General features: G+C 39.6%; 3 protein-coding genes across 3 annotated transcripts; 1 reads left to right on the forward strand and 2 right to left on the reverse strand.

Moving 5' to 3' along the window:
- The first annotated feature begins 3,713 nt into the window (after nt 1-3,713).
- Nucleotides 3,714-8,341, forward strand: Smp_099320 (hypothetical protein). The gene is made up of 6 exons (XM_018791771.1): nt 3,714-3,790; nt 3,825-3,923; nt 3,963-4,083; nt 4,115-4,189; nt 4,225-4,291; nt 7,990-8,341. Exons 1-6 carry the CDS (start codon nt 3,744-3,746, stop codon nt 8,307-8,309), a joined length of 729 nt encoding a protein of 242 aa, XP_018645092.1. The 5' UTR covers nt 3,714-3,743; the 3' UTR covers nt 8,310-8,341.
- A 459-nt stretch (nt 8,342-8,800) lies between these two features.
- On the reverse strand, nt 8,801-20,595 carry Smp_176670 (histone H2A, putative; the record flags this gene model as incomplete). The annotated part of the gene is given in 6 exon segments (XM_018791772.1): nt 8,801-9,040; nt 12,383-12,652; nt 14,549-15,190; nt 15,195-15,232; nt 16,032-16,514; nt 20,409-20,595. Coding segments are annotated over 6 exon segments (1,860 nt in total).
- Nucleotides 20,596-21,758: 1,163 nt separating this feature from the next.
- Smp_176680 (hypothetical protein) lies at nt 21,759-22,280 on the reverse strand (the record flags this gene model as incomplete). The annotated part of the gene is made up of 1 exon (XM_018791773.1): nt 21,759-22,280. One exon carries the CDS (start codon nt 22,278-22,280, stop codon nt 21,759-21,761), a length of 522 nt encoding a protein of 173 aa, XP_018645094.1.
- Nucleotides 22,281-25,695: the final 3,415 nt, after the last annotated feature.

Consider the following 25,695-nt stretch of genomic DNA (forward strand, 5'->3'; position numbering starts at 1 on the left):
AGTGGCACATGAGGAGGGAGTATATAACATGAAGGTGTCATAATTACGTAAAATGTGCATGAACGTCGTAAAGCCATGGACAAAAGAATGTTAGCATTAGATTATGAGCAAATTATTAAACATGCAGAAACTAACGAAGATTTATGAACAATAAAATCATACGTCCATATAAGTGGTTCAAAATACCATAAAAACAAAGTAATGAATAGCTTATAGGCATGATAGTGGAAAAGATCGTAAAAATAAGTAGAGTAGAATATAACAGAGATTGATCTTTAGTGCCGACAGAACATAAGGATAAAGAATAGTTGAGCATGAACAGGTTCTAATAAACCGCAGTAGAGTAAATAACGTCGAATAACGATTAATGGATTCAAGTTTACATGCATGAAGTTTATGTGGAACAAAAAAATCCAGCCGTAAAATGATAAATGCATCAACGGATGATACTCATTGCTGTGCTGCGATTGATAAAACTATAAAATCTGAAGTTAGTGTACGTTGTCATTCACGTCATAACCAGATATATGGAATTTTTGTTAAACATGTATTGCTAGAATGGCTAGAGGAATAGAATAGTAACTATGGAGACGAGATATGAGGAGCCGTATTCCCTTTTGGTCGTAAAGTCTAACTTGGTTTATGTCATTTAAGGGAGATGCACTCGACCTCGTTTGTTACGAAGCCGTACTAAGGTATGATAACGAACTAATACGTATGATTGTTGATGTTGAGCTAGTGAAACTGACTTGCATGTGACGAACAAGATAATAGCTCTAAACTTTATGTTCTGATATACAGTGCTACGGGAATAGAGTATTAATTTCAGTAATCAAGTAATGTTTACAGGTAATGAATGCTTTGGGGTTCACTTATATGTATGGGTAAATAAATGAGATGAACATGATCGTTACTAATCGACTAACTGTTGTTAGTGTTGATGTAGTTGTGACCATGCCGTAATCGGCGTGCAGAGAGTTCGCTTGACTAATAGACAGAACGTTCGTGTGCAAACGCGGGTTACTAGACCGCCAATTTACTTATAAGGTCTCAGGTTGTTAGGTGTACGGACAACTAGAAGGATGTGGAGAATATATGTCATGAAATAGTATCAGTCCTTACAATCCAACACTATTATACCTAAGGGGAGTTCATAATCTGTGTCTTATTCCTTTATCAGACTTATTGACTAACATTTTTCTTTTAATTACCTGAAGTACAAGTATAAAGATTGCAACCTTCATATCCAGTGAACAAATTCTCATTAATTATCGAAAAGCTCGGAATACCTGTGCCTTGACCCTCCGTAAGTTTGGAAAGTCGTACGAAGAAAAAATCGAAAAGGAATCCATAGAATGTCCTGAACGCTTGTATTCCTGTATAAACCAAAGGACAAAGAGAAGACGAAATATTTCTGAACTATGAGGAGACATTACTGCCTCATCATTAATGGAGGACGACTTTGGTAAGGCCCAAGTATTCTTAAATTACTTTAGCAGTGCATATACCATAGAAACGCTCTTACCACCAGTTCATGCAAATCCCCACACACAAACACTGGACAGCGTGACCACTAAAGAACTCGATGTCTTTGGTCTATTAAATGAGCTTGACATAGGTAGATCCACGGAACCCAATGAATTCCATCCTAGGCTAATGAAGGAATGATCTAACTTCGTTTCTAATCCTTCAAGTATATCCTTTAATCTATCCGTAACACAGGGTCGTTTACCAAAAGACCGGACGAACGCCATAGTAAGTCCTGTCTTCAAAACAGATACGAAACATAAACCTGAGAATTACTGACCCATTAGCCTAACCAGTGTGGTTGTTAAAATCATAGAAAAGATTATTCGAAAGGAGCTGCTCAAGTACCCCGATGAAAACCGGATCCTTTCGGAGAAGCAACATGGTTTTAGAATAGGTTGTTCTTGTCGCACTAACTTACTAGTCGCTCGTGAAAGCTGGTGAAATTTCAAGGACTAAAGTTTACCTGCAGAAGTAGCCTACATCGAGGCTTTTGACAAAGTTCCGCACCACCGGCTGTTATATAGACTAAGAAATGTCGGGATTGAAGGCAATCTATTGATGTGGATAAAAGACTTCTTATTTGGGAGCCAACAAAGAGTACTGGTGAACTCAAAGCTATCTATCTGGGAAACTGTGTTTAGTGAAACATCACAGGGTATATTTTTGGGGTCAGTGCTATTTCTCTTGTACGTAAATGACCTTCCTCATCTACTATCATCATCCGTCTCCCTATGTGTTGGCTATGTCAAGATATGGAGAGCTATACGAATTGAGGACGATAACTTAGAACCCCAAAGTGACCTGGAAAAATCATCTGAACTGTCTCAAACCTGGCAGTTACCGACAAATTCTTTCAATTGTATTGTGATGCATATCGGTCATCAAGTAACAGATGTGTACAAGATGAAGAACAATGAGCTGCCTGGTGTCCAGACAAACAATTACTTGGGAGTCATCGTTAGCCAAAACTTCAAGACTACTGCACACTGCTGTGCGATAGCCGCCAAAGGTATTAAAAAGTTTATGGTCAGTATTTAGGGTTTTAGTCGTGTCGACGCCAAAACATTTTTGAATTTGCATACAGTATTCTTGAGCCGTAAACCTGAGTACTGCATACAAGCGGTAGCCTATGCTTAAAAGGAGACATGGAGCTTTTGGAAGAGGTTCAGAGAACAGCAACTAAGCTGATTCCCGGAATAGCGAAGTCCCGTATGATGCTTGACTGGCCAAGCTAAACCTATTCCCATTGTCATATCGAAGAACTAGAGGCGACTTGATTACAGTTTCCAAATCGATCAGTGGTAAATTTGCACCTGATATGCCCTCATTTTTCTTGTCTTTCAAAACAAAAAATCTACGGGGACACTCCAAAAATTTTCAAAAGCCCAGGACAAATTACTTGTCAGCCGACTATCGACTTTCCAATTGGACCATCAACGAGTGTATTTCACTACCTCAACACGTGATTGAAGCTCCATATGTTGACTCGTTCTAAAGAAGGTTGTTTCAACTTAGAGACAACCATTTCCAGAACTAACGCAAGCCGACAAGCCTCCTATCCTCTCCAAACTGAAACTGGATTACAAATACTTTATTTTTGTCAGTGGGCGGAACGTACCCTATAACTTGAAGTTGTACGCTAACTGTGACAAAAACGCCTTTTGAGCAAACCTTGCCATGAAGCACATTTTGAGCCAGTTTGAACTTTCCACATAATCTTCAACAGTTTTATTCGCCCCCATTTAGAGTACGGAAACATAGTATTTCCTCTCTCTCTCTCCAAAAGAATAAGGACACTCTGAGGCTCATCCAACAACCAGCTACGAAATCAGTTCGAGGACCCAAATTCAAACCCTATGAAGAGCACCTTCAATCACCTAACCTTTACCCGTTGGAATATAGGCGTCTTAGTGGTAAGCTTCTTATGGCTTACAGTATCCTTAAAACTTCTGGTCATCCCCTTAAACATCTACTCAAGCTTAGTCACAATACTAACCTAATGGGTAACACACAGAAACGGGAGACTCAACATTACCAATTTCCTTTTTTCCTATTATCGTTAATATACCTAGATTCCTGCCTTGAGGTATTAGTGATCCACTGCTACTAGACATGGAAGCCCGTTAAGCGAAAGCTTCTTCTATTCCGTCCACAACCATTTGAGCCATTTGAACTATTTTTTCACAGGCGCGGTTCTTGAAGTGTTTCACGTTATGGATCGTAAGGCAGTCATCAAAAGCAAACTACAAGGAATAGAGAGGTATTATCTTTTTATGTATTTTGAGAGGCATTAGCTATAACCCTGAACACATAGCAGCACTTGAAGAACATCTTTCGTGGCAGATTATAAATAATGATTATGATTTCGAAGCTAATTTAGCTCTACTTAGATTGTATATACCAAGTTTTTGTGATTAGCTCTTCTTACATAGATATCAGTTCTATCCAGAACGTTTCAATGCTGAGTGTGCGAGGTTAGTGTTGCTAAAGGCAATTATAAGCATGAGTCACTCAGATTTTACATTGTGCAAGTACTTGATTCATCTGGAACATGTAAGTTTTTGATGTACATTATTAAAGTTAGCTCAATGAAGAGCCACTTTCGCAGGTTGTGAAACTTGGGCTTTTTCTGGAAACTTGTCGGTTTTCTGAGTTTTGGGTTTGTTCAGTTTCATTGTTTCACTTAATGTGTAGACGAAAGTTAAAGAAAATCCCAAAATTTTTTCTGCTATCCCTGGATTCCGTGAATCCGTATGTAAATGTAAGTACTTCTATCTCCAGAATTTTATGCACTTGATTTTTTTAATCCTAACCCATTTTCCATAGAAACAGTTTCGTGCATTAGAATCCATTCATTTGATTTGTCCATAACTTGCTTTCTGTTCATTGTTTAGGAATGGTTTTGTCAACAAGGTTTGTTTTGTGCCCATAAGCATTTGCTGACTTGACGTCATTTCAAGATATATGTTACTGTGGTCTACGGTAAACTACAGCGGTGTACTCTATAATTACAACTTGTAGATATCTGTTATAATCTGTCACCAGTCAGTCGGCTACAACGTAAGACTAGGCACATAAATGAATCAGTCCAAGTTGCCACATCTCGTTAGCACAACAAAATGACTATTAAATTCATAGAAGTAGTTACTTCAATGGTAGCAATATATAAAAGATCGATTGCACTTAATAATAGAGAGAATTAGTTCGTAGAAAGGTATAAAGCAATCTTAGTCTCACAGTTTAGGGAAAGACAGAGAGTGTACACACCTGCGTCATTGTGGTCAATGCTGAGCCATGTTAACAGAGTCTCCAACCATTGGTTACGATAGTTGCGTGGACCCCAGTCAATTATTCTGCATCTACCAACATGGCTCAGACTAGGAGTTAGTGACTTTATGGATTGGTGCTACGTTTTGGTTTGGTCACCCCTAACTTTCTTCCAACCATCCCCAACACTTGTCAGCATTTCGCGTCGTGGTAATCGGTGTTCAGGCGTACGTAACACGGCCCAACCATCTCAGTTGATGTGGATTCACAACCTCATCAACTGATTTACCATCATTACCTAAAACACTGCATCTGACCTCACCATTACCCGCTGATCCTAGAAGATGCGAGCAGTATTTTTAAGACATCTGGGATCAAATACTAGTAACTTACGAGTATCTCTTACCCTTAATGGCCATGTTTCGCAGCCGTAAATTTAAAGAGAACGAACTGTTGTTGTTGTCTTTTGATTGATGGACGGATACCTCACCCTCACTATGGATGAGGCAAACGGCAAGCAAGCTTTTCGAATCCTTGCAGAGATTTAGTCAAACACCAATCCATTAGGGCTGATCAGACTTCCAATATAAGTGAAGTTGTTGATGCGTTCAACTACTTCACTCCTTATCCTTAGTTCAGGTGTTGACCCAGACCAGTCCTAAAGCAATGCTGACTGAGTATTTCGGTTATTCCTTAACAAATAATATGTTCATCAAGTTGATATTATTCTGTATTCTTTTTTAGTTAATCACGATTCACTCAGCTATAGAAGAGTAGTAAGCTAGTGGTTTAAGCACTTGAGTTCCAACTAAGATGAGCAACCCTAGCTGCTACTTTGGTGTAGTTTTCTTTTGATTGACTTCGTAATTATTAAATGGAAAACCAGTCTCTTTAGGTTCTTCTATTCCCATCTTAAACAGTGTGTTTCTTCGAGGACTACTGAAAGGATGAATTACCAGATACATAGTCGAGTACTGTACAGGCAAGTTAGTCAAAATCGTCACTGAAAGGACGAGATTTTACTGTGACTAAAATAAAAGCTATTGTAATCTAGGTAGTTGATCAGAGCAGCAATCACTCACACCACTATGTTGAACAAATAAGACAGGAGGTCATTAATGCACTCTTGTGATCTTCTTTTCCACAATTCATACTTAATTTGAAGCCTATCTTCCATGTGGTTTCCGAAGACCAAATATGACATTTCCTGAAATTTAATCGTCAGCCTTGATAGGACATGGCGATAAAGCCGTAGAGGGATTGATAATTATAAGGAAGAGATATTAGGGAGTGGAGATGCGATTCGGTCTTGAACAAGACAATCTTGTGTGCTGGTGATGTATGGGTGGTTGTCACTTCTCAGTCCCCCACATTGTGGAGGCATACTTCATGGGAAGGAAACTGGTTTACTAGTTGTTTTGTTGATTTAAGAGTGCAATCACACAGCCCACAAGACACCTATCTGAGTTCATTTACGCACGGTCTTTTCATGGGTAGTTTTAACATGTTACCTCTATACTTTATGACCTTACCACTGACGACGTGAACTTGTGGAGTAAGGTAGTGCTGTATTACTTTGCGGGGAGACTGCATAATTGTCGAAGGGAAATATCTCACTGCTTTTCAGCTAACCTATCTAGCATGTTAAAGCCAAAAGAACACGTTTCACTGTCATGGCAGTTTTATTGGGTCATCACGACAGACAGGTCTGACCATCAACATGTAGTAGCGACAGTTAGGGAATAAATTGTTCAGGAAGTGACTAGATATTATCAGTTCAAACGCCACTGAAATCATTCACTTTCTCACTTATCACTATACGTTCAATATGACCGTATAATAATCTTCGTCTGTAACATGATGTTAGCTACCAAATAACTCTCTTTGCCTATCGATGAGAAACTATCTAAAATCTTCCGAATTGTAGCAGTTTTAAAACTCACTTTTCTCTTGTATAGTAGTTACATCTGAAGAAACTGGTGGTTGAATTTGATGCACTTTTGTTTTTTTCTTGATTGGAGTAGTACCAGGGCATTTGGGGGCTTTTTTTTCTTAAGGGGCCACATCCGGAGGCTTCTACCCTAAAGCTCCGATCCGCAAGGCCGTGTGGAGCAACGTCAGTATATGTGTATTCAGGGCGCGTAACCTTCATCTACTCCCTATCAGTCAAAGTGACATAAGATCAGTGACTATCTATTATACAGTCCAGTAAGGTTAATTTTAAAACTAAAACCCCTCTAATTATTCTTCAGTGTAATAATAAGGTTCCAACTGGAACACATACCACGTTTTAAACAAGTCCGGTGATATAATTCACTTGTCAAGCACAGAGCCGTATGCTCGAATGTAAGTCACATTTTACATTCCAAGACTAATAAGGCCATCTAAACTCAAGTAGGTGAAGCAGGTTTGAACCTGCGACTTAGCCTCAATACTAATTTTTACAAACTAATTATGGTTGAGGGCCTATTACGTTACATAATTTTAATAGCCTAGCTTCTTAGTCATTTATTTATTTGAACGCATGAATATTGGTATAAAGGGGCACCAAATACACATGCGACACACAAGTCACTTAATTTGTGTGTGGGCTGGGATACTTCTCAGGTGCCCAAACTGAAGCAACTGGTTTTCTTAGGAGGTCACACCCGGAGCCTTTGACCTAAAGGTCTAATCCAAAAGGCAGTGAAGCATTGTAAGGAGATGCAGTCCCATGGTAGCCGGTGACCAACGGTTGATTCATACACGACTTGTTCCCTCAGGATACTGGAGCCCATGTGCATCATTGGTTTGGAATGAGGTTTTTCCAACTCCCCTAGGTGGACTTTCTGTGTCCACCAACCCGGTTAAAGCGCCAGACATTCACTTTTCGTCCTCTCACTTTCGTAAACAACACCCCCGCCACGAGAAGGCAATGAGTAGGACTCTCCTGGCAGAGGCTATATACGCGTGGCCATGTGAGAGCATTTGGAGAGGGAGAGCAAACTCTCCTCACTCTCGGCCGTACCAGGGCATTTGGGGGCTTTTTTTCTTAAGGGGCCACATCCGGAGGCTTCTACCCTGAAGCTCCGATCCGCAAGGCCGTGTGGAGCAACGTCAGTATATGTGTATTCATAGGTATATATTTATCTCCTTTAAATCATTTCTATTATGTTTTAATCTCTCCCCCCTCTCTTTCTATATCCATTTTAGTTATTGTACAAATTATTTCACAAACCTATCAACGTATATCCAAACCATTACTAATGAGTTTTTTGGATATGTCAGAGAATGATTTAAAACAATTCATTAAACAATTGGAATGGTCAGAAACAACCGACGATGCTGATCATGATCAACAACTGATCTTAGTTAATAATCATGAAGAGAATATTAAATCCGTACAAATAAGAGAACGAGTGAATTTTGATTCGATCACATCAATGTCTGATGCATTTAGACCATCGAAAAGTGATTTCTTCATTAAAACAACATACAATAATCATAATAATAATCATATTCATACTAAATAAATAAATTCATTATTTATCATATAAAGGAATACAATTTTGGTTTTTTTTTAAAATTTTCAGAAGGGGGTTTTGTGAGTCAATTGAAGCTAGACCACCACCAGGGAAAACCTGGAAGCATTCGAATCTCGCTCGCGAGTGCGGGATCGTGGATGCGCACACTGTTGAGGAGGACGAAACGGCCATCTAATGCTTCCAGGTTTCCCATGGTGGTGGTCTAGTAGCTTCACAATTGACTCACGCTTTTAACTTTTAAAATTTTGTTTCCCTGTACATTTGCCTTAGCAACAACAACAACAACCATAACAACAGGTTTGTGGCAGCAATCATAATCATGAATATAAATCGTTTATTAAATTAAATTAATAAAAGGAATAGATTATAAAGGGATTGTTAGATATGTGTGTGACTGGTTTTGGTAATCTTATTTGTACAAACAACCAAAAAAGAAAAAGAAGTGAATATGAATGAGGGTGGGTGGGGGAAAACTGAGATCATTCCATTGTAGATAAATTAAGAAATGATGATGTTTGAAATATATGCTTAGATAATTGTTGTGAAGCAGATGGAAAAAGTGTAAGTAATGGATAAAGCCATTGAAATGATTTGTTCAATAGATAATCATTTGATGAAGTGGGAGTAGTAGTAGTAGGGGTAGTAGTAAGGTTAGCTGTTGTTGTGTTTGATGATAAGTCATGTTTACTTTGATTAATTTTTAAAATAGTACCAAATTTCTGTTTAATGATTTGACTAAATCGATGAATAGTTTTACTAGTCCATAACCAAGAAGGGATTACATCACGATGCGTATTATTTGTAATCTATTATTATAAATATAAAATAGACAATATAAAGTAGAGATGATCAAGTAGGTCAGAGAAAAATAAAGATTATTTCGACATTTTCATAGTTGAAATCATGAGTCAATTGAAACTACACCACTGGAAGCACTGGACGGCCGTTTCGTCCTATTATGGGACTCCTCAGCACCAGTAGAGTTCAACCACGTCTGTTGTAGAGATAACAACTCACTGAAGACAATTGGTGAACAGTTGCTCAAATTTCGTGGATTGGTTGAAGTTAGACATTAACACCGTTGGATGCCGACCAGCTGAGTTGACTAGAGGTTAAGTGCTCTGGCACGAGACTGGTAAGTCCTGGGTTCGAATCTCGCTCACGAGGCGGGATCGTGGATGCGCACTGCTGAGGAGTCCCAAAATAGGACGAAACGGCCGTCCAGTGCTTCCAGGTTTTTCATAGTGGTCTAGCTTCAATTGACTCATGATTTCAACTATGAATAATACTGAAATCTCCACAAAACCCCTTCTGATTATTCCAGCATTATTAGTTACAGTGAATGATTTGATTGATGCTTAAAGAAGAGCACTACTAAATGGACATCGTAATATGTTATGTCAAAAGATTTAACAACTAATTCTAGTCTATACATTCAACTTAACGTGAAAGTTAATGACCATTGCATATAAATGGAAGATGGGGGGGGGTAACAGTACAGAGTTATAATATCCATATCATACGAAGTATTCAAACTGTGACCAATCTACAGTGCAGATATTTAAACGCAGATGAATCTAAAAAGAATCTTATATTATATCTATCTGTAAAAGTGGAAAGTCAGTCAGCTACAACGTAGGACCAGGCACATTTATGCATCGGTCCAAGTGGAAATGTTAATCTTCATCCAGCAACAGTAGTGTATTTATATAATTTTAACACCTTAGTGTATGTTTTCGATTAGACTGACGAGGCAGACTAAATAATTGTGCAAAGCTTTTAAATCGTGACCAATTTTCCGCCATAGATATTTTATATGGTTTGAAGATTATTTTCATCAGTCAGGAAACAAATAACCGATTCATTTCAGTTTGAAACAACAACACATGATAGTATCATTTCATATATTTGTGTGAGGGATGTGATACTGCCCGGGTGCCCAAACCGAAGCAGGACACATAATAGTACTTTCAACTGTTATCCCAACAATGATCGAAACAGGGAGTTTTAGATATGTTAGTAAGTGCAAACTTCTGGCTCCAAGTAAATGTCAAAATACCATGGAGTGATCGATAGAGTTTGATCAGTCCAAAAGACGGTGCTGGTCACTGCTCAATCGCAAACTACCGTAGTATTAATAACTACCTGACCACTGATTGCCTTGACATATAATACTAGCTTGAGTAGAAATAGGTTTCACGAAAACCAGGAGCGGTCAAACTAAGACACAGGGTCACTGACTGGTGAACTGAACTGTTTAGAAATTTCGTATGATCGGTTGCTTTTATGAATTTGAATAAAGCCAGAACAAATATGGATGCAAAATAATATGGATTTATTATATTTCGTGGTTTCTCATCAGTTGCTTACAACCATCTATGTATTGAAAGTTAACACTTAGATATAAAGTGAAACAATTAACATAAATGAACGAAAAGAATTAGGATGACAAAGGCTAACCTAAAACGGGTTAGAGGTCATTTGGAGTTGGCATTGAAGACATAAGGGGAAGGTGATGCATTAGTCAAATGAAGTTCGTAGATAGATGAGGTAGATTGTGTGATAATGTTAGAGGTTATGAAGGGTTTACATAAGAATACTGGAATTAAGGATTGATAAGGTGGGTTATGCAATAATTGAACAGGGTTTGAAGAGTTTACAAAAGTTTTCACACAATTCTCTTTCAATACATAGATGGTTGTAAGCAGCTGATAAGAGACCGCGAAATATAATGAACTTATATTATTCTGCATCAGTATGTGTTTTGGCTTTATTCAAACTGAACTATGTTGGTAGATGAAAACTGTTAGGTCAGGAGCCGTGTGACCAGTGGTTAGGAACACTGGGCGACATAACTTAGTGGCAAATCCACTCTTGATCTCCAGGATCTTGGGTTCCAGTACTTCTTCAGTGATAGTTCTTCATTTTTCCTATCCAATTATTTCTAATAATCACTGATGTTAGTATTAGTCTAATTCCTGCCATTCATCTTGATAATTTTGTCTTGTGCTGACGTAACACGACAACAAGGGGAGTTGCTAAGAACAAACCAGGTTATCTTGTCTCTTATTTCATGTTGGTTATTTTTTGAAATGCTAGTTTGGATGACATTTTTCAAACTTCTACAATAACATTTGCTGTTACCTGATTGGTTGTCATTACCCATCGTTTGCTATTCTATGTGCTCTAACGTCATTGGATGTTACAATATAAACAGACTTATTCCTTTCCAGTTTTTGACTTCTACACAGGATATAAAGTTATCCTAGAAGCCCCGTTTCCACTGTCTCATATTAGCGCATGGATTATTAACATTAAAGTGTTTTTGTGTGTCAGACGTATGGTCTATAAGAGCTCCTATTCTATTCTTTGTGCCGTATTAGAAAAAACTTCAGTCATTCGTAAAAAGAATTCATTTTATTTATTTTTATTTGAACACATAAATATTGGTACAAGGAAGCACCAGATACATATGCGCCACACAAATCTCATTTGATTTGTGTGAGGGCTGTGATACTGCCCAGGTGCCCAAACTGAAGCAGGTGGTTTTCTTAGGGGGCCACACCCCTAGCCTTTGACCTAAAGGTCTGATCCACAAGGCAGTGGAGCATCGTGAAGAAATGCAGTCCCATGGTAGCCGGTGACCAACGACTGATTCATACGCCATTTGTTCACTCAGGATCATGGAGCCAGCCCATGTGCACCATTGGTTTGGAATGAGGGTTTTCCAACTCCCCTAGGTGGACTCTCTGTGTCCAGTAACCCGGTTAAAGCGACGGACATTCGCTTTCCGTTTTCTCGATTTCGTAAACAACACCCCCGCCACGAGAAGGCAGTGAGTAGGACTTCCCTGGCAGTGGCTATATACGCGTGGCTATATGAGAGCATTTCGAGAGGGAAAGCAGACTCTCTCCACTCTCGACCGTACCAGGAAACCAGGAAACCGCCATACATTATTCATTTTTACCAAAATTTAACAATCAATTCAGTAGTCCTATCAAAATCAATTTGTATATACATATATTGAACTGGTGAAAAACACAAAAAAAAACAGAAGGTACCTGGATATCGGAATTGTATGCAACATCAAGTTGATCAACATGTTCAATAATTTTGGAAGAACTTCTATTTGAATTTCTACATGTCATTGGCTGTGTACATAAATATTGTGGAATTGGACATATTAATCGATATACTTTTTCTTTATTTGAATAGTTTTCTAAAACTAACACAGTTGGATGAATACAATTATCGTTCAATAGAGATTGAGTATTGTGCTTATCAAAACATGCATCTTGTATACGTAAGACTTTACATCGACTAGCTGAATACTAGAAAAAAAACGAAATCAAATTTTATGTGAAGTAAGATATGATTGAAAACAAATGATAAACATGAAAGAATCTCAGTCCTACAGGAGGTCGGTCTCGGTCCGAATAACTCAGTGGTAACGTCTCTGACTGTGAAGCTGAGTGACACGGGATAGAATTCGTCAGGGAGCACCAGTTCCCTCAAGATTACAGGTACACCTTGCTGATGAGTGCTACACTCCATTCCTTAAATTTCATAATTGAAAATAACAGGAAGGAAATTTCGGTTACTAACAATTCTACTGTTGAAGTATAATACTAGGATAGATTCATCGCTGAAAAGTTGACTCAAGTTGTGAGCTAACAGTGGTCTTACAGGAACACACTGGTTATGAGGCTAAGAGGTTCTGATTATATTTCCTGGACATTATCAAGTTAACCTGCACTGGGAACAGAGCATCTGTTCAGTGATTATCTATCTCCAAGTTAGTTCATGATGTAGACGAAAAAAGGCATTCTGAACTTGAACTACAGTAGTGATATGGCAGGTGGGATAAACTGTGCATATATAAACCTTTACGAAGCTAGCCCCCAAATGCCCTGGTACGGCCGAGAGGGGAGAGAGTCCGCTCTCCCTCTCCAAATGCTCTCACATGGCCACGCATATATAGCCTCTGTCAGGGAAGTCCTACTCACTAACTTCTCGTGGCGGAGCTGTTGTTTACTAAATTGAGAGGACTAAAAGCGAATGTCCTGCGCTTTAACCGGGTTGGTGGACACTGAAAGTCCACATAGGGGAGTTGGAAAACCCTGATTCCAAACCAATGGTGCACTAGGCACCCAGGCAGTATCATGACCCTCATAAAATTAAGTGAAATGACAGTTTTTTGTGTGGCGCATATGTATCTGGTGTCCCTTTGTACCAATATTTATGTGTTCAAATAATAAAATAAAAACAGAATCGAAATCCTATGCTTTACAGAAAGTAATTTAGAAATGCATTTCCTGAAGTTCTATTTCTTCAAATATCATGACTTAAAGAGATAATTACATTTAAAATCAGGCGGTTATCACTGATGGTATTGAACGGTGGATACCCACTAAATCAATATCTAACCAAAGTTGGAAATACAGATATTATACATCGTGTCATCAGTTGCAGACTTATTTTATCGGTTTTCATTCAAACTATATAGAAGCGAGGCTCGAACGTATATGTTGTTGGTTGACAGCCAGTGTTTTAAAGATACTGTGCTTGCTGTGAAACACAAAGTTTATAGCTTTGATCTCATGGTTGAGCAGTCTTGAAAATATTTATTCATTTAAACACATAAACATTGGTACATGGAAGCAACAATTATATATGCACCACACTTCATCATTTGTTTTGTGTGAGGAATAGATTACTTCTCGGGTGTCCAGACCGAAACAAGTGGTTTACTTAAGGGGCAACTTCCCAAGGTCTGATTCACATGGCAGTGGAGCAATCTCAGGAGATGCAGGACTATAGTAAACGGTAACCAACTATAGGTTCATACACCATTTCTTCCATCAGGATCCTAGAGCCCATGTACACCAATGGTTTGGGATCATGGTTTTCCGACTCCCTTATATGGATCTTCCATTTCCACCAACTCGGTTAAAGTGCTGGACATTCGCTTTTCCTCCTCTTAATTTCGTAAACAACATCCGAGCTAAGAAAAGGCAGTGAGCAGGACTTCTGTGGCAGTAGCTGTATACGCATGTCCATGTGAGAGAGAGCGTTTGGAGAGGAAGGGCTGACTGTCCCCACCCTCGACTATACCCGGGAATAGAACTACTGTCCAGTACTTTCTACAACTGACGTTAGTATCACTTCATCAGATGATACAACTATTAAAAAACAACAAAAGAAAACACAGAACACAGAAAACTTACATAATTTGGTGAGTTTAATAATTGATTTTTCCGTATTTTCAATGGATTCAAATTTGAAGATACAATAGACCATGGTATGAATTGTTTCAATGATTTTGTATAAGTTTTAAATAAAACTAAAAACACACATTCATTGCTTATTGAATTAGCTTTATTATTATTATTTAATGAGATTAATAATACCGCCCAATAATTTTTAAATTTTTTATGAAGTCTACATGATTTCTTGATATATTTACAATTACAACTTGTTGAAATAGATTGAGGAGAGTATAGATGTTCATTGAGAGATTCTATTGATTGTTCACCTTCATGTACACTATGACGGTGATGATGATGATTATGATGAGTAGAGGAATACGATAACGAGGTAGATGACTCTAATGTCATGGAAGATAAAGATGTTTGTGATGAATATGAATAGGAAAGATTAGCGGTGATAGTAGGTGGTGAATGTATTTCATTTAGATTACAATCAATATCTGGTTGTAAATTTGACTTGTGTTTCACTGGCGACTGATTGCAATTTACTGGTAATTCCAATGGAATGGTGGAAAAATTTAAACGATCTGTGAATGAAGTTGATAGTTGTGATGGTGATGTACTACTATTGACTGATGATGAACTATGGAATTTGGCAATTTTAAATGAAGTTAAAGATGTAGTACAACATAGTAAAGGACCCTAGAGGTAGAACACGAAACAATAACATAATAATAATAATAATAATAATAATAATAATAATAATAACAATTATTTATTATTATTTTATTTAAACACATAAATATTGGTACAAGAAGGTGCCAGATATTTATGCGCCGCACAAATCTCATTTGATTTGTGTGAGGGCTGTGATACTGACCGGGTGCCCAAACTGAAGCAGGCGATTTACTTAGGGGGCCACACCCGGAGCCTTCGACCTAACGGTCTGATCCACAAGACAGTGGAGCATCGTGAAGAGATACAGTCCCATGGTAGCCAGTGACCAATAATTGGTTCATACACCATTTGTTCCCTCAGGATCCTGAAGCCAGCCCATGTGCACCATTGGTTTGGAATGAGGTTTTTTCAACTCCCCTAGGTGAACTTTCCGTGTCCACCAACCCGGTTAAAGCGTTGGACATTCACTTTTCGTCTTCTTAATTTCGTAAACAACACCCCTGCTACGAGAAGGCAGTGAGTAGGAATTCCCTGACAGGCTATATACGCGTGGTCATGTGAGAGCATTTCGAGAGAGATGGCGGGTCCTCCCCACTCTCGACCGTACCAGGGCATTTGGGGGCAATGAAGTGATTGACTTATTCTTCTAAGCAAGTTCACCATCCAAATATGAATCTCTGCCTAGCAACTTAAAATTTGCATGAGCTGTGAATATTATATTTCTATTATCAGAAATAAAGTTCTTCCTCCTCTGTACAGTTGGATGATTAAGAGACAAGCAGACAAGCAGAATACTAACCTCAACCCTTCTCGAAAAAGAAACTTACTTCTCGAATTACTTCTAAATTATTTGCTAATTTTATATTTAAATAAGTTGAGTTTATTGGAGAAGATTGTGAACAAGAATAATTTGATGTTGACATTAAAACCGGGGAATGATGATGACGATGATGAACAAAAGTAACATTCTTATCCTTTGTATTATGCTTATCATTATCATTATTGGATATTGTTACTTGAACAGCTGCAAGTGCAGCTAAAGCTAAATGAGATAGGTTCATTGAAGAATGTTGTTGTTGTTGTTGTTGATGATGCGATGACAGCTCAGGTAAATGTAATGATGATGATCGAATTTTCGATGTAGGCAATACAAATGGATATGTTTGTGAAAGACGATAATGATTTGTTAATGGTGTAGTACAATTATTAAATGAATGATCTTTTTGAGATGATTGATAGAACATTGACGGTGAATTGAGTAAAGAATTATGATGTAATAGTTTAGTAACAGAGATTTTCTTTCCATCTAAAAAAGTGAAAATAACAAGAAATGAAAGTGTACCCAGTCCAAGTGTGATGATAATGAAAAAGCTCATTATTAATAATAAGCAAAAGCCATGGTGCAATCAAAACATACACTGAACAATGATTACATGAATATGGGTGAACAAGTTTGTTATCTTACTTAACAAAGAATCATGATAGTGCATAGTTTGGTGCGACACACACACACAGTACACGTGTATCAACGTAAAAATTGTGCACTAAATATCTAATTAAACAAAACTAAAAGTTGAAAGCGTGAGTCAATTGAAGCTGAACCACCATGGAAAACCTGGGAGCACTGGACTGCCATTTTGTTTTATTATGGGACTCTTCAGTAGTGCGCATCCACCATCTCGCCTTGCGAGATTCGAACCCAGGACCTACCATTCTCGCGCCATAGCATTTAACCGATAAACCACTGAGTCGGCATCCATGGTATTAATGTCTTACTTCAACCAATCCACTGATGAGGAGTCCCATAATAAGACGAAACGGCCGTCCAGTGCTTCCAGGTTTTCTCTGGTGGTCGAGATTCAATTGACTCACGCCTTTAACTATGAAAACACTAAATCTCCACAAAAAAACCCCCTCTGAAAATTAAAAGTACCTATAGGATTCAGTGATAATGAGTGACAATAATGATAAAATTAGTATTCAACAAGGTGAAAAGCAGAAATTTGTCAGCATTCAATTATATCAGTCAGTAAGTCAGCTACAACGTAGGACCAGGCACCTATATGCATCGGTCCAACTTGCCATAACTCACACATTGGCACAACAAGATGAACACCAAATTCATAGAAGTAGTTAATTTAGTGGTGGTAATATATGAAAGAAAGGTTGTATATAAGGATATAGTATAGAAAGAAAGACGGATATGAAGAAATTTTAATCTCAAGGTTTAAGGGAAGATAAAGAGTGTATACACCTGCGCCATTGTGATCGATTCTGAGCCATGTCACATAGAGTCTCCAACCATTGGTTACGATAGTCACGCGGACTCCAATTATATCACTATTGATGACTTGTTGGTCGCAGGACAGATAACGGGGACCGTTTGCTGCAACTGTGCACAGACCACAACCTGTTTCTGGCCAGCACTAACTTCCGGCACAGTCATCGCCGGTGTGCCACCTGGCGTCCTCCTTCTGCATCTCAAGCCTGGACTCAGATTGATCACATCGCGATCAGCTACCGCTGGCGTGGTTGTGTACAAGACTGCCGCTCCTTTTGGAGTACCTATCTGGAGTCTGATCATGCCCTGGTCTGCGCCAATCTCACCTTACTTTTCAGTGGCCGAAGGATTGACCACCACCAACGGATTGATATTAGTAAACTGGCTGCAACTTCTGTTGCAAGTAAGTATCGAGCGGAGCTAGCCTCTATGCTAGCTACCACCCCACCGAAAGGTATTGATGAGCATTGGTTGCATCTTCACGACGCCATGAAAATGGCGAGTAAAGCCGCTTGCGGCTTCGCGAAACGTCCCGCTTACAAGCACTGGGTCTCTTCTGGCTCCTTACAACTGATGGAAGCCCGTCGGTCTACTCCGGGTGACCGTGAGTTTGACCACAAACGAAGGCTGTTACGTAGTGAAATCGGGCAAAGCTTGCGTAAGGACCGAGAAGCCTGGTGGTCGGAGCGTGCTAATGAGATGGAAGCAGCAGCTGCATCTGGTAACTGCCGGAAGCTCTTCCAACTCATCCGAGCCACTGGCAGCAAGAAGTCTGGTGTGAGTGAAACAATCTACGAGGATGATGGGATGCCAATCACTAACATCTCCCGACGTCTTGGACGATGGGCGGAATTTTTCGAAGGGCAGTTCAACTGGCCTGCTGCTCCGGCAACATCAACCAGTTTGTTCTGCCCCCCATGGCCGGTGACGACTGTTCCACCAAACGAGGCGGAAGTCCGCAAGGAACTCCAACTCTTGAAACGTTACAAATCACCTGGCCCAGACGACTTACCTCCGGCTCTTTTTAAAGATGGTGGTGACTTTCTGGCTAAGGAACTGACTGTGTTGTTTGGAAAGGTTTGGGAGCAAGAAAGTGTTCCAACATCATGGAATGAGTCAATAGTCGTCCCTATCTTTAAAAAGGGTTCACGTTGTTCCTGTAATAACTATCGGGGGATAAGTCTACTTCCGATTGCGTCCAAACTATTGGCTTCTATCATTCTTTGTAGGTTGTTTAAAACCCGAGAACGATTGACTCGCGAGGAGCAGGCTGGTTTTCGTTCTGGTCGAGGATGCATTGATCACATCTTCACCCTCCGCCAAATGTTAGAACACCGTCATACTTATCGCAGGCCAACAATCGTAGTGTTTCTTGATATCAGGGCGGCCTTCGATTCGTTGGACAGGACTGTTCTCTGGGATTGTCTATTGAAGAAGGGTGTGCCTGAGAAGTTCATTAACATCTTAAAGGCCCTGTATACGAAAACCTCAGGCAGAGTGAGGGCATACAACCACCTTTCTCCCTTGTTCCATTCGAGCAGTGGGGTTAGGCAGGGTTGCCCGATCTCACCATTCCTCTTCAACTTTGCCATCGACGACATCCTGGAAACAGCTCTGGTGGATGTAAGTAATGGCGGTGTGGATATGTTGCCTGGAGAACGACTTCTCGACCTTGAGTATGCGGATGATATTGTCTTACTGTGCGATAATGCCCAAGGCATGCAATCAGCACTTAATCAGTTGGCAATCAGTGTCCGCAGGTACGATATGTGCTTTGCACCCTCCAAGTGCAAAGTACTCCTACAAGACTGGCAGGATTCTAATCCTGTACTCACCCTGGATGGTGAGGAGATTGAAGTAGTTGAGAAGTTCGTGTATCTAGGTAGCTATATAAGTGCTGGTGGTGGCGTGAGTGATGAGATTGGTGCACGTATAATGAAAGCCAGAGCGGCTTATGCCAATCTGGGCCATCTTTGGCGCCTTCGTGATGTTAGTCTGGCTGTAAAAGGTCGGATCTACAACGCGTCGGTGAGAGCAGTTTTGCTCTATGCTTGTGAAACCTGGCCTCTCCGAGTTGAGGATGTTAGACGTCTCTCTGTGTTCGATCATCGTTGTCTCCGAAGGATTGCTGACATACAGTGGCAACACCATGTTAGTAATGCAGAGGTTCGGCATCGTGTGTTCGGGCGCAGAGACGATAATTCAATTGGTGTCACCATCTTGAAACACCGACTTCGGTGGCTTGGACATGTTTTACGAATGTCGTCCCAGAGACTTCCACGTCGTGCATTATTTGCCGACCCTGGGACTGGTTGGAAAAAGCGGAGAGGAGGTCAGTGTATGACATGGTGTCGTGGCATGAAAGAGAGCTGCAAAGGGCTAGCTTCTGTTGGTCCTTCACGACTCCTTGGTTGGGGTCCGAGAGATGGTGCAACACAGTGGCTAGAGACGTTATCAGATATGGCTCAGAATAGAAGCCAGTGGCGATCCTGCTGCAACCTTCTTTTACTTTCTACATAAAGAATGGTTCTAACTTTCCTAACTGAAAGAGTCTTCTGGTTGTACATTTCAGTCCGCCTTATCTTTTCATCCTTTCCCTTCCTACTTTCATTATTTTGTGTGGCGCATATGTACCTGGTGCCCTTTTGTACCAATATATATGTGTTTAAATAAAAAAAAAATAAAACTATTGATGATGATTTACACAGTGGAATTATGAATATATCTTCAATGTAGTAATATGTATTCTATATTTAGCTAACTTCCTGAACAGTTATTTCATTCTTGAATAAGACTTGTTAGTAATAAGCAACTACACATGATGGAGCTGAAGACAATGTCTTCAGTTGGCCAGTTGTAAGTGGCGAGGGATAATGCAGGTTTTCTTGCTGTCACAAGCGGCATTGCCAGCCAACTCACGGACTTCGGTCGCCAGGTACTCGAGGACAGCTGCCAAATAGACAAGTGCACCAGCCCCGAAACGCTCTGCGTAGTTCCCCTTGAGAAGGAGACGATGGACACAACCAACTGGGAACTGCAGACCAGCACGAGCTGATCGCGTTTTGGCCTTAGCATGAGACCTTTCAGCTTTGCCACGTCCACTCATTGTCCGTAAGAGCCGAGAAAAAATACTATTAGACTGCTGAGTTGAAATCATACAATAAGGATAATGGATGCATACAACTCAAGAGTATCCAATATTGAAAATTGGTTTTTGCTTAAAGTAAGTGTTATCTCATTTTGGAAAACCATCTAGAAATCACACGAACACCTTGACAAGACCTATTGAAATCTTATACCTATTATTATATTATTCATTTAAACACATAAATATTGGTGCAAGGGGGCATCAGATATATATGCGCCACACAAAACAATGAAAATGGGAGGAGAAAGGGGTAAGATGCATATATAAATATATATAAAAGTAATAGTGAGGGAAACTGAAATGTACAACCAGAAGAATTCTTTCAGTTAAAGAAGTTACAACCACTCTTTATGCAGAAAGTAAAAGAAGGTGGTTACAGCAGGATCGCCATTGGCTTCTATTCTGAGCCATATCTGATAACGTCTCTAGCCACTGTGTAGCACCATCTCTTGGACCCCAGCCAGGGAGTCGTGAAGGACCAACAGAAGCTAGTCCTCTACATACTTCTTTCATACCATGACATCATGTCATTCACTGACCACCTCTCTAATCTTTTACCTAGTCAAGAATTGTTCATATGATGTATTTATTTTAAACACATAAATATTGGTACAAGGGGGCACCAGATATATATATACGCCACATAAACCTCATTTGATTTGTGTAAGGGCTATGATACTACTCAGGTACCTAAATTGAAGCAGGACATGTGAATACAAGTGCATTAAACGCTTATACAGATAAAAAAAATGTGCAGAAAAGTAGCAACTTATATGTAGCTTTGATAAACAAAATGAAATGAATCTTGTACAATAATGACAATGGTAGCTAATATCCACACACACACACACACATACACAAACAGTGTAAATGTATGACTGAATTCCTTTTTACTTACTATATATACATTTAGTTATATTAGAGGCCATATAAATGCTTGAGTATGTACAGAGTCTAGAAAACACCTTAAATATATAGACAAAAAAGAAAACTGGGGCATCAACATAGAATTGAATCTAATTATTTTACACACACACACACACTCCCCACTCTCTCTCCTATTTAAGTAGTATATGTATACATAGTTAAAAAAAGAATAGGGGAAAACAAAACAATTCAGTCTAAAGTTTTGTAGTCATTTTACGATTGTTAGGTGAATGACAATGGGAAAGATCCGTTTTTCTTTGATCATGTCTATTATTTAAATCTTTAAATGATGTATTAGTAGAAGATATATGCTTACTACTAGTACTATTATGATGATGATCATCATCATCAGTGGTAGTAAGATTAGTACTCCTTTTCTGTTCCAAATTTGACATTCCCATATTGGTATAATTATGATGTTGTTTTATTCTACGACATGGTGTACCGGGAACAGTTTTGGCATTGGATATATCATCGGGGAAAATAGACGATTGATTTCGTGAATGAGTTGATTTTGATTGCTTAATACATTGTAGTTCAATGACAGAATTATTCGAGGATGATGATGAATAAATAGGCATTGAATTGCCAGAGATCATTTGTTCCTTTTTTATTGACTGTTTATGATTATTATCTGGTTTATTTAAGCAATCAGTGAATACAAGAAGGTGCGGTGAAGATCTCGAGGAATTAGATGATGGACGATCATCAAACATAAAATATAAATCGCCATTGGGTTGGTTAGATGTTTTGGTATTGCTATTATTATTATTATCATTATTAGTATTCATATATCTTTTGAGTATTGTAGGTGACGATCTTTTGGCAAATCCATGGTTTTGATTGGATAAGGAATTTTTCGTAGATTCACTACAGGGCGGAAGTATGACAAGTAGTAAATATAGACAAGAGAAAAAAAAACAGAGTAAGTACGGAGGCAATTGTACATTAAATAAATAAATGTATAATTATGTAGCGTTACTAAGCTCTTTAAATGGATTATACATATGGTTAAGATATAGACTCGTAAATGTAATGGGAAGGGGGTTATAGAGGTCTTAGGTGGTTGAAGATAGTCCAGAATAAGCTGTGGACCTAGGTTTCGTGGAACTGGTCAAGAAGGTATACCTACAGTCTTAATAAAAGTGATGCTCCTATGGGATTCAAACATGTATCATCCAGGTCCACAGTCTGAGATGTTACCCATTGAGTTATTCGAGGTGATATTAAAATATTGCATTAAAATTACATATATATCAGTAAGAGACTACTGAACGACTGAAAAATCATAGCTGATAGAAAGAACAGAAGAGTTGAAAGGAAGATACGTCAAATATTGATTATCATGAGTAACGAAAACGAGATTTCTATCTTCTAACGAAGGGGAGAGTATGATGCCCAACACTCCACTCTTTATTACTTTACAAGGATTGAAACATGACCTATTAAAAAGCAGTTGACATGCGTAAACTACTGGTTCTTGATTATATTTGTTTTTGAGGCATCGCTTACATATATTGGGACAACTAAGTGAGCAATATTCAACACTGATTGTGAATTTTCATCAAATGAATTGGTGCAGACATACGATAAAACTCCGCCTGTAGCTCCTCTGGGGGTTGCTGCCGGTCCCAAGCCCGGGTAAAGGAAGAGGGTTGGACATGGGGTTAGTGACCCCATCCCGTAGAAAATCAACTCGCTAAAAAAACGCTAACCAGAAAAAATCATTCAAACCATTCAAACTCTGCCCTGGGAGTAGAAGGAATAATTATGACGTCTCATGATGAAAGCCGAGTTCATTCGGAAGTCATGAGGCCGATGCACCTTCTTACAACCAGAGCAACAATTTTTATAGGTACATGGAATGTCCGGACAATGTGGGAGACCGGAAGAGTCTTCCAAATTGCTGCAGAAATGAGAAAATACAACCTGGAGGTACTTGGAATCAGTGAAACGCATTGGACGCAGGTTGGACAACAACGACTGTCTTCAGGAGAACTTCTGTTATACTCCGGTCATGAAGAAGAAAATGCCCCACATACACAAGGAGTTGCATTGATGCTGTCCAGAAAAGCACAAAATGCACTTATACGATGGGAATCTCATGGACCAAGGATCATCAAAGCCTCCTTCAAAACAAAGAGAGAGGGCATTATAATGAATGTCATCCAATGCTATGCGCCTACCAACGACTAAGATGAAGACGTTAAAGACCAATTCTACGATAGGCTGCAGTCGATCTTCGAGAAGTGCCCAACCAAAGACCTGACCATTCTGATGGGAGATCTCAATGCCAAGGTTGGAAAGGACAACACTGGATACGAAGACGTCATGGGACAACATGGACTGGGAGAAAGGAACGAAAATGGTGAGAGATTTGCAAACCTATGTGCCTTCAATAAACTGGTCATAGGTGGCACCATATTTCCACACAAAAACATACACAAAGCCACTTGGATTTAACCGGATCACACTACACAGAATCAAATCGACCATATCTGCATCAACAAAAAGTTCAGGAGGACGATGGAGGATGTGAGAACCAGAAGAGGAGCTGATATAGCATCCGATCATCATTTGCTGGTCGCCAAGATGAAACTAAAACTCAAGAGGCACTGGACAACGGGGCGGACAACATCACAAAAGTTTAATACGGCTTTTCTTCAGGATACTGACAAACTCAACAAATTCAACATAGCCCTCAGCAACAGTTTCCAGGCCTTTCATGATCTACTCAATGGAGAGGGAACTACCATGGAGAGCAACTGGAAAGGTATCAAGGAGGCAATCGTTTCAACATGTCAGGAGGTTCTGGGCCAAAAGAAGCGCCATCACAAGGAATGGATCACTGTTGGTACACTGGATAAAATTGAAGAGAGAAGGAACAAGAAGGCAGCAATCAATATCAGCCGAACAAGAGCAGAAAAAGCCAAGGCACAAGCCGAATACACAGAGGCAAACAAGCAAGTGAAGAGGAGCATCAGAACCGACAAACGTAAATATGTGGAAGATTTAGCGATGACAGCGGAAAAGGCTGCAAGAGAGGGAAACATGAGACAACTGTATGATACAACGAAGAAACTTGCTGGAAATTACCGTAAGTCAGAAAGACCAGTGCAAAGCAAGGAAGGCAAAGTAATCACCGACATTGAAGAACAACGAAACAGGTGGGTAGAACACTTCAAAGAACTCTTAAATCGACCAGCTCCACTGAACCCACCCAACATCGAAGCAGCACCCACAGACTTCCCAATCGATGTTGGCCCACCAACAATTGAAGAGATCAGCATGGCCATTAGACAAATCAAGAGATGCAAAGCAGCGGGACCAGACAACATCCCGGCAGAGGCACTGAAAGCAAATGTAGCAGCAACTGCCAAAATACTACACATCCTCTTCAGTAAGATTTGGGACGAAGAACAAGTACCAACAGACTGGAAAAAAGGACTTTTGATCAAGATACCAAAGAAAGGTGATCTTAGCAAGTGCGACAACTACAGGGGCATCACTCTCCTCTCAATACCAGGGAAAGTCTTCAACAGAGTATTGTTAAACAAGATGAAGGATTCCGTGGACGCCCAACTTCGAGATCAACAAGCTGGATTTCGTAAGGATAGATCGTGCACAGATCAAATCGCAACTCTACGTATCATTGTGGAACAATCAATCGAATAGAATTCATCACTCTACATCAACTTCATCGACTACGAGAAGGCATTTGATAGCGTGGACAGGAAGACACTATGGAGGCTTCTTCGACACTACGGCGTGCCTGAGAAAATAGTCAATATCATACGGAACTCCTATGATGGACTAAACTGCCAAATCGTCCACGGAGGACAACTCACCGACTCGTTTGAAGTAAAGACTGGTGTTAGGCAAGGTTGTTTACTCTCACCGTTTCTCTTTCTCCTGGTAATCGACTGGATCATGAAGACGTCAACGACTGGAGGAAAGCACGGGATACAGTGGACAGGCAGGATGCAACTTGACGATCTAGACTTCGCGGATGATCTGGCTCTTCTATCACAAACGCAACAACAAATTCAGGAGAAAACGACCAGTGTAGCAGCAGCCTCAGCAGCAGTAGGTCTCAATATAAACAAAGGGAAAAGCAAGACTCTCCGATGC

Source organism: Schistosoma mansoni (assembly GCF_000237925.1).
Source record: "Schistosoma mansoni, WGS project CABG00000000 data, chromosome 1 unplaced supercontig 0076, strain Puerto Rico, whole genome shotgun sequence".
NCBI lineage: Eukaryota > Metazoa > Platyhelminthes > Trematoda > Strigeidida > Schistosomatidae > Schistosoma > Schistosoma mansoni.

Coding starts and splice junctions, on each gene's coding strand:
- Smp_099320 (XM_018791771.1), top strand. CDS start 3,744: ATGGATCGTAAGGCAGTCATCAAAAGCAAACTACAAGGAATAGAGAG. Junction 4,084..4,114: donor ACTTGATTCATCTGGAACAT/GTAAGTTTTTGA, acceptor TATTAAAGTTAG/CTCAATGAAGAGCCACTTTC. Junction 4,292..7,989: donor CCGTGAATCCGTATGTAAAT/GTAAGTACTTCT, acceptor TATCCATTTTAG/TTATTGTACAAATTATTTCA.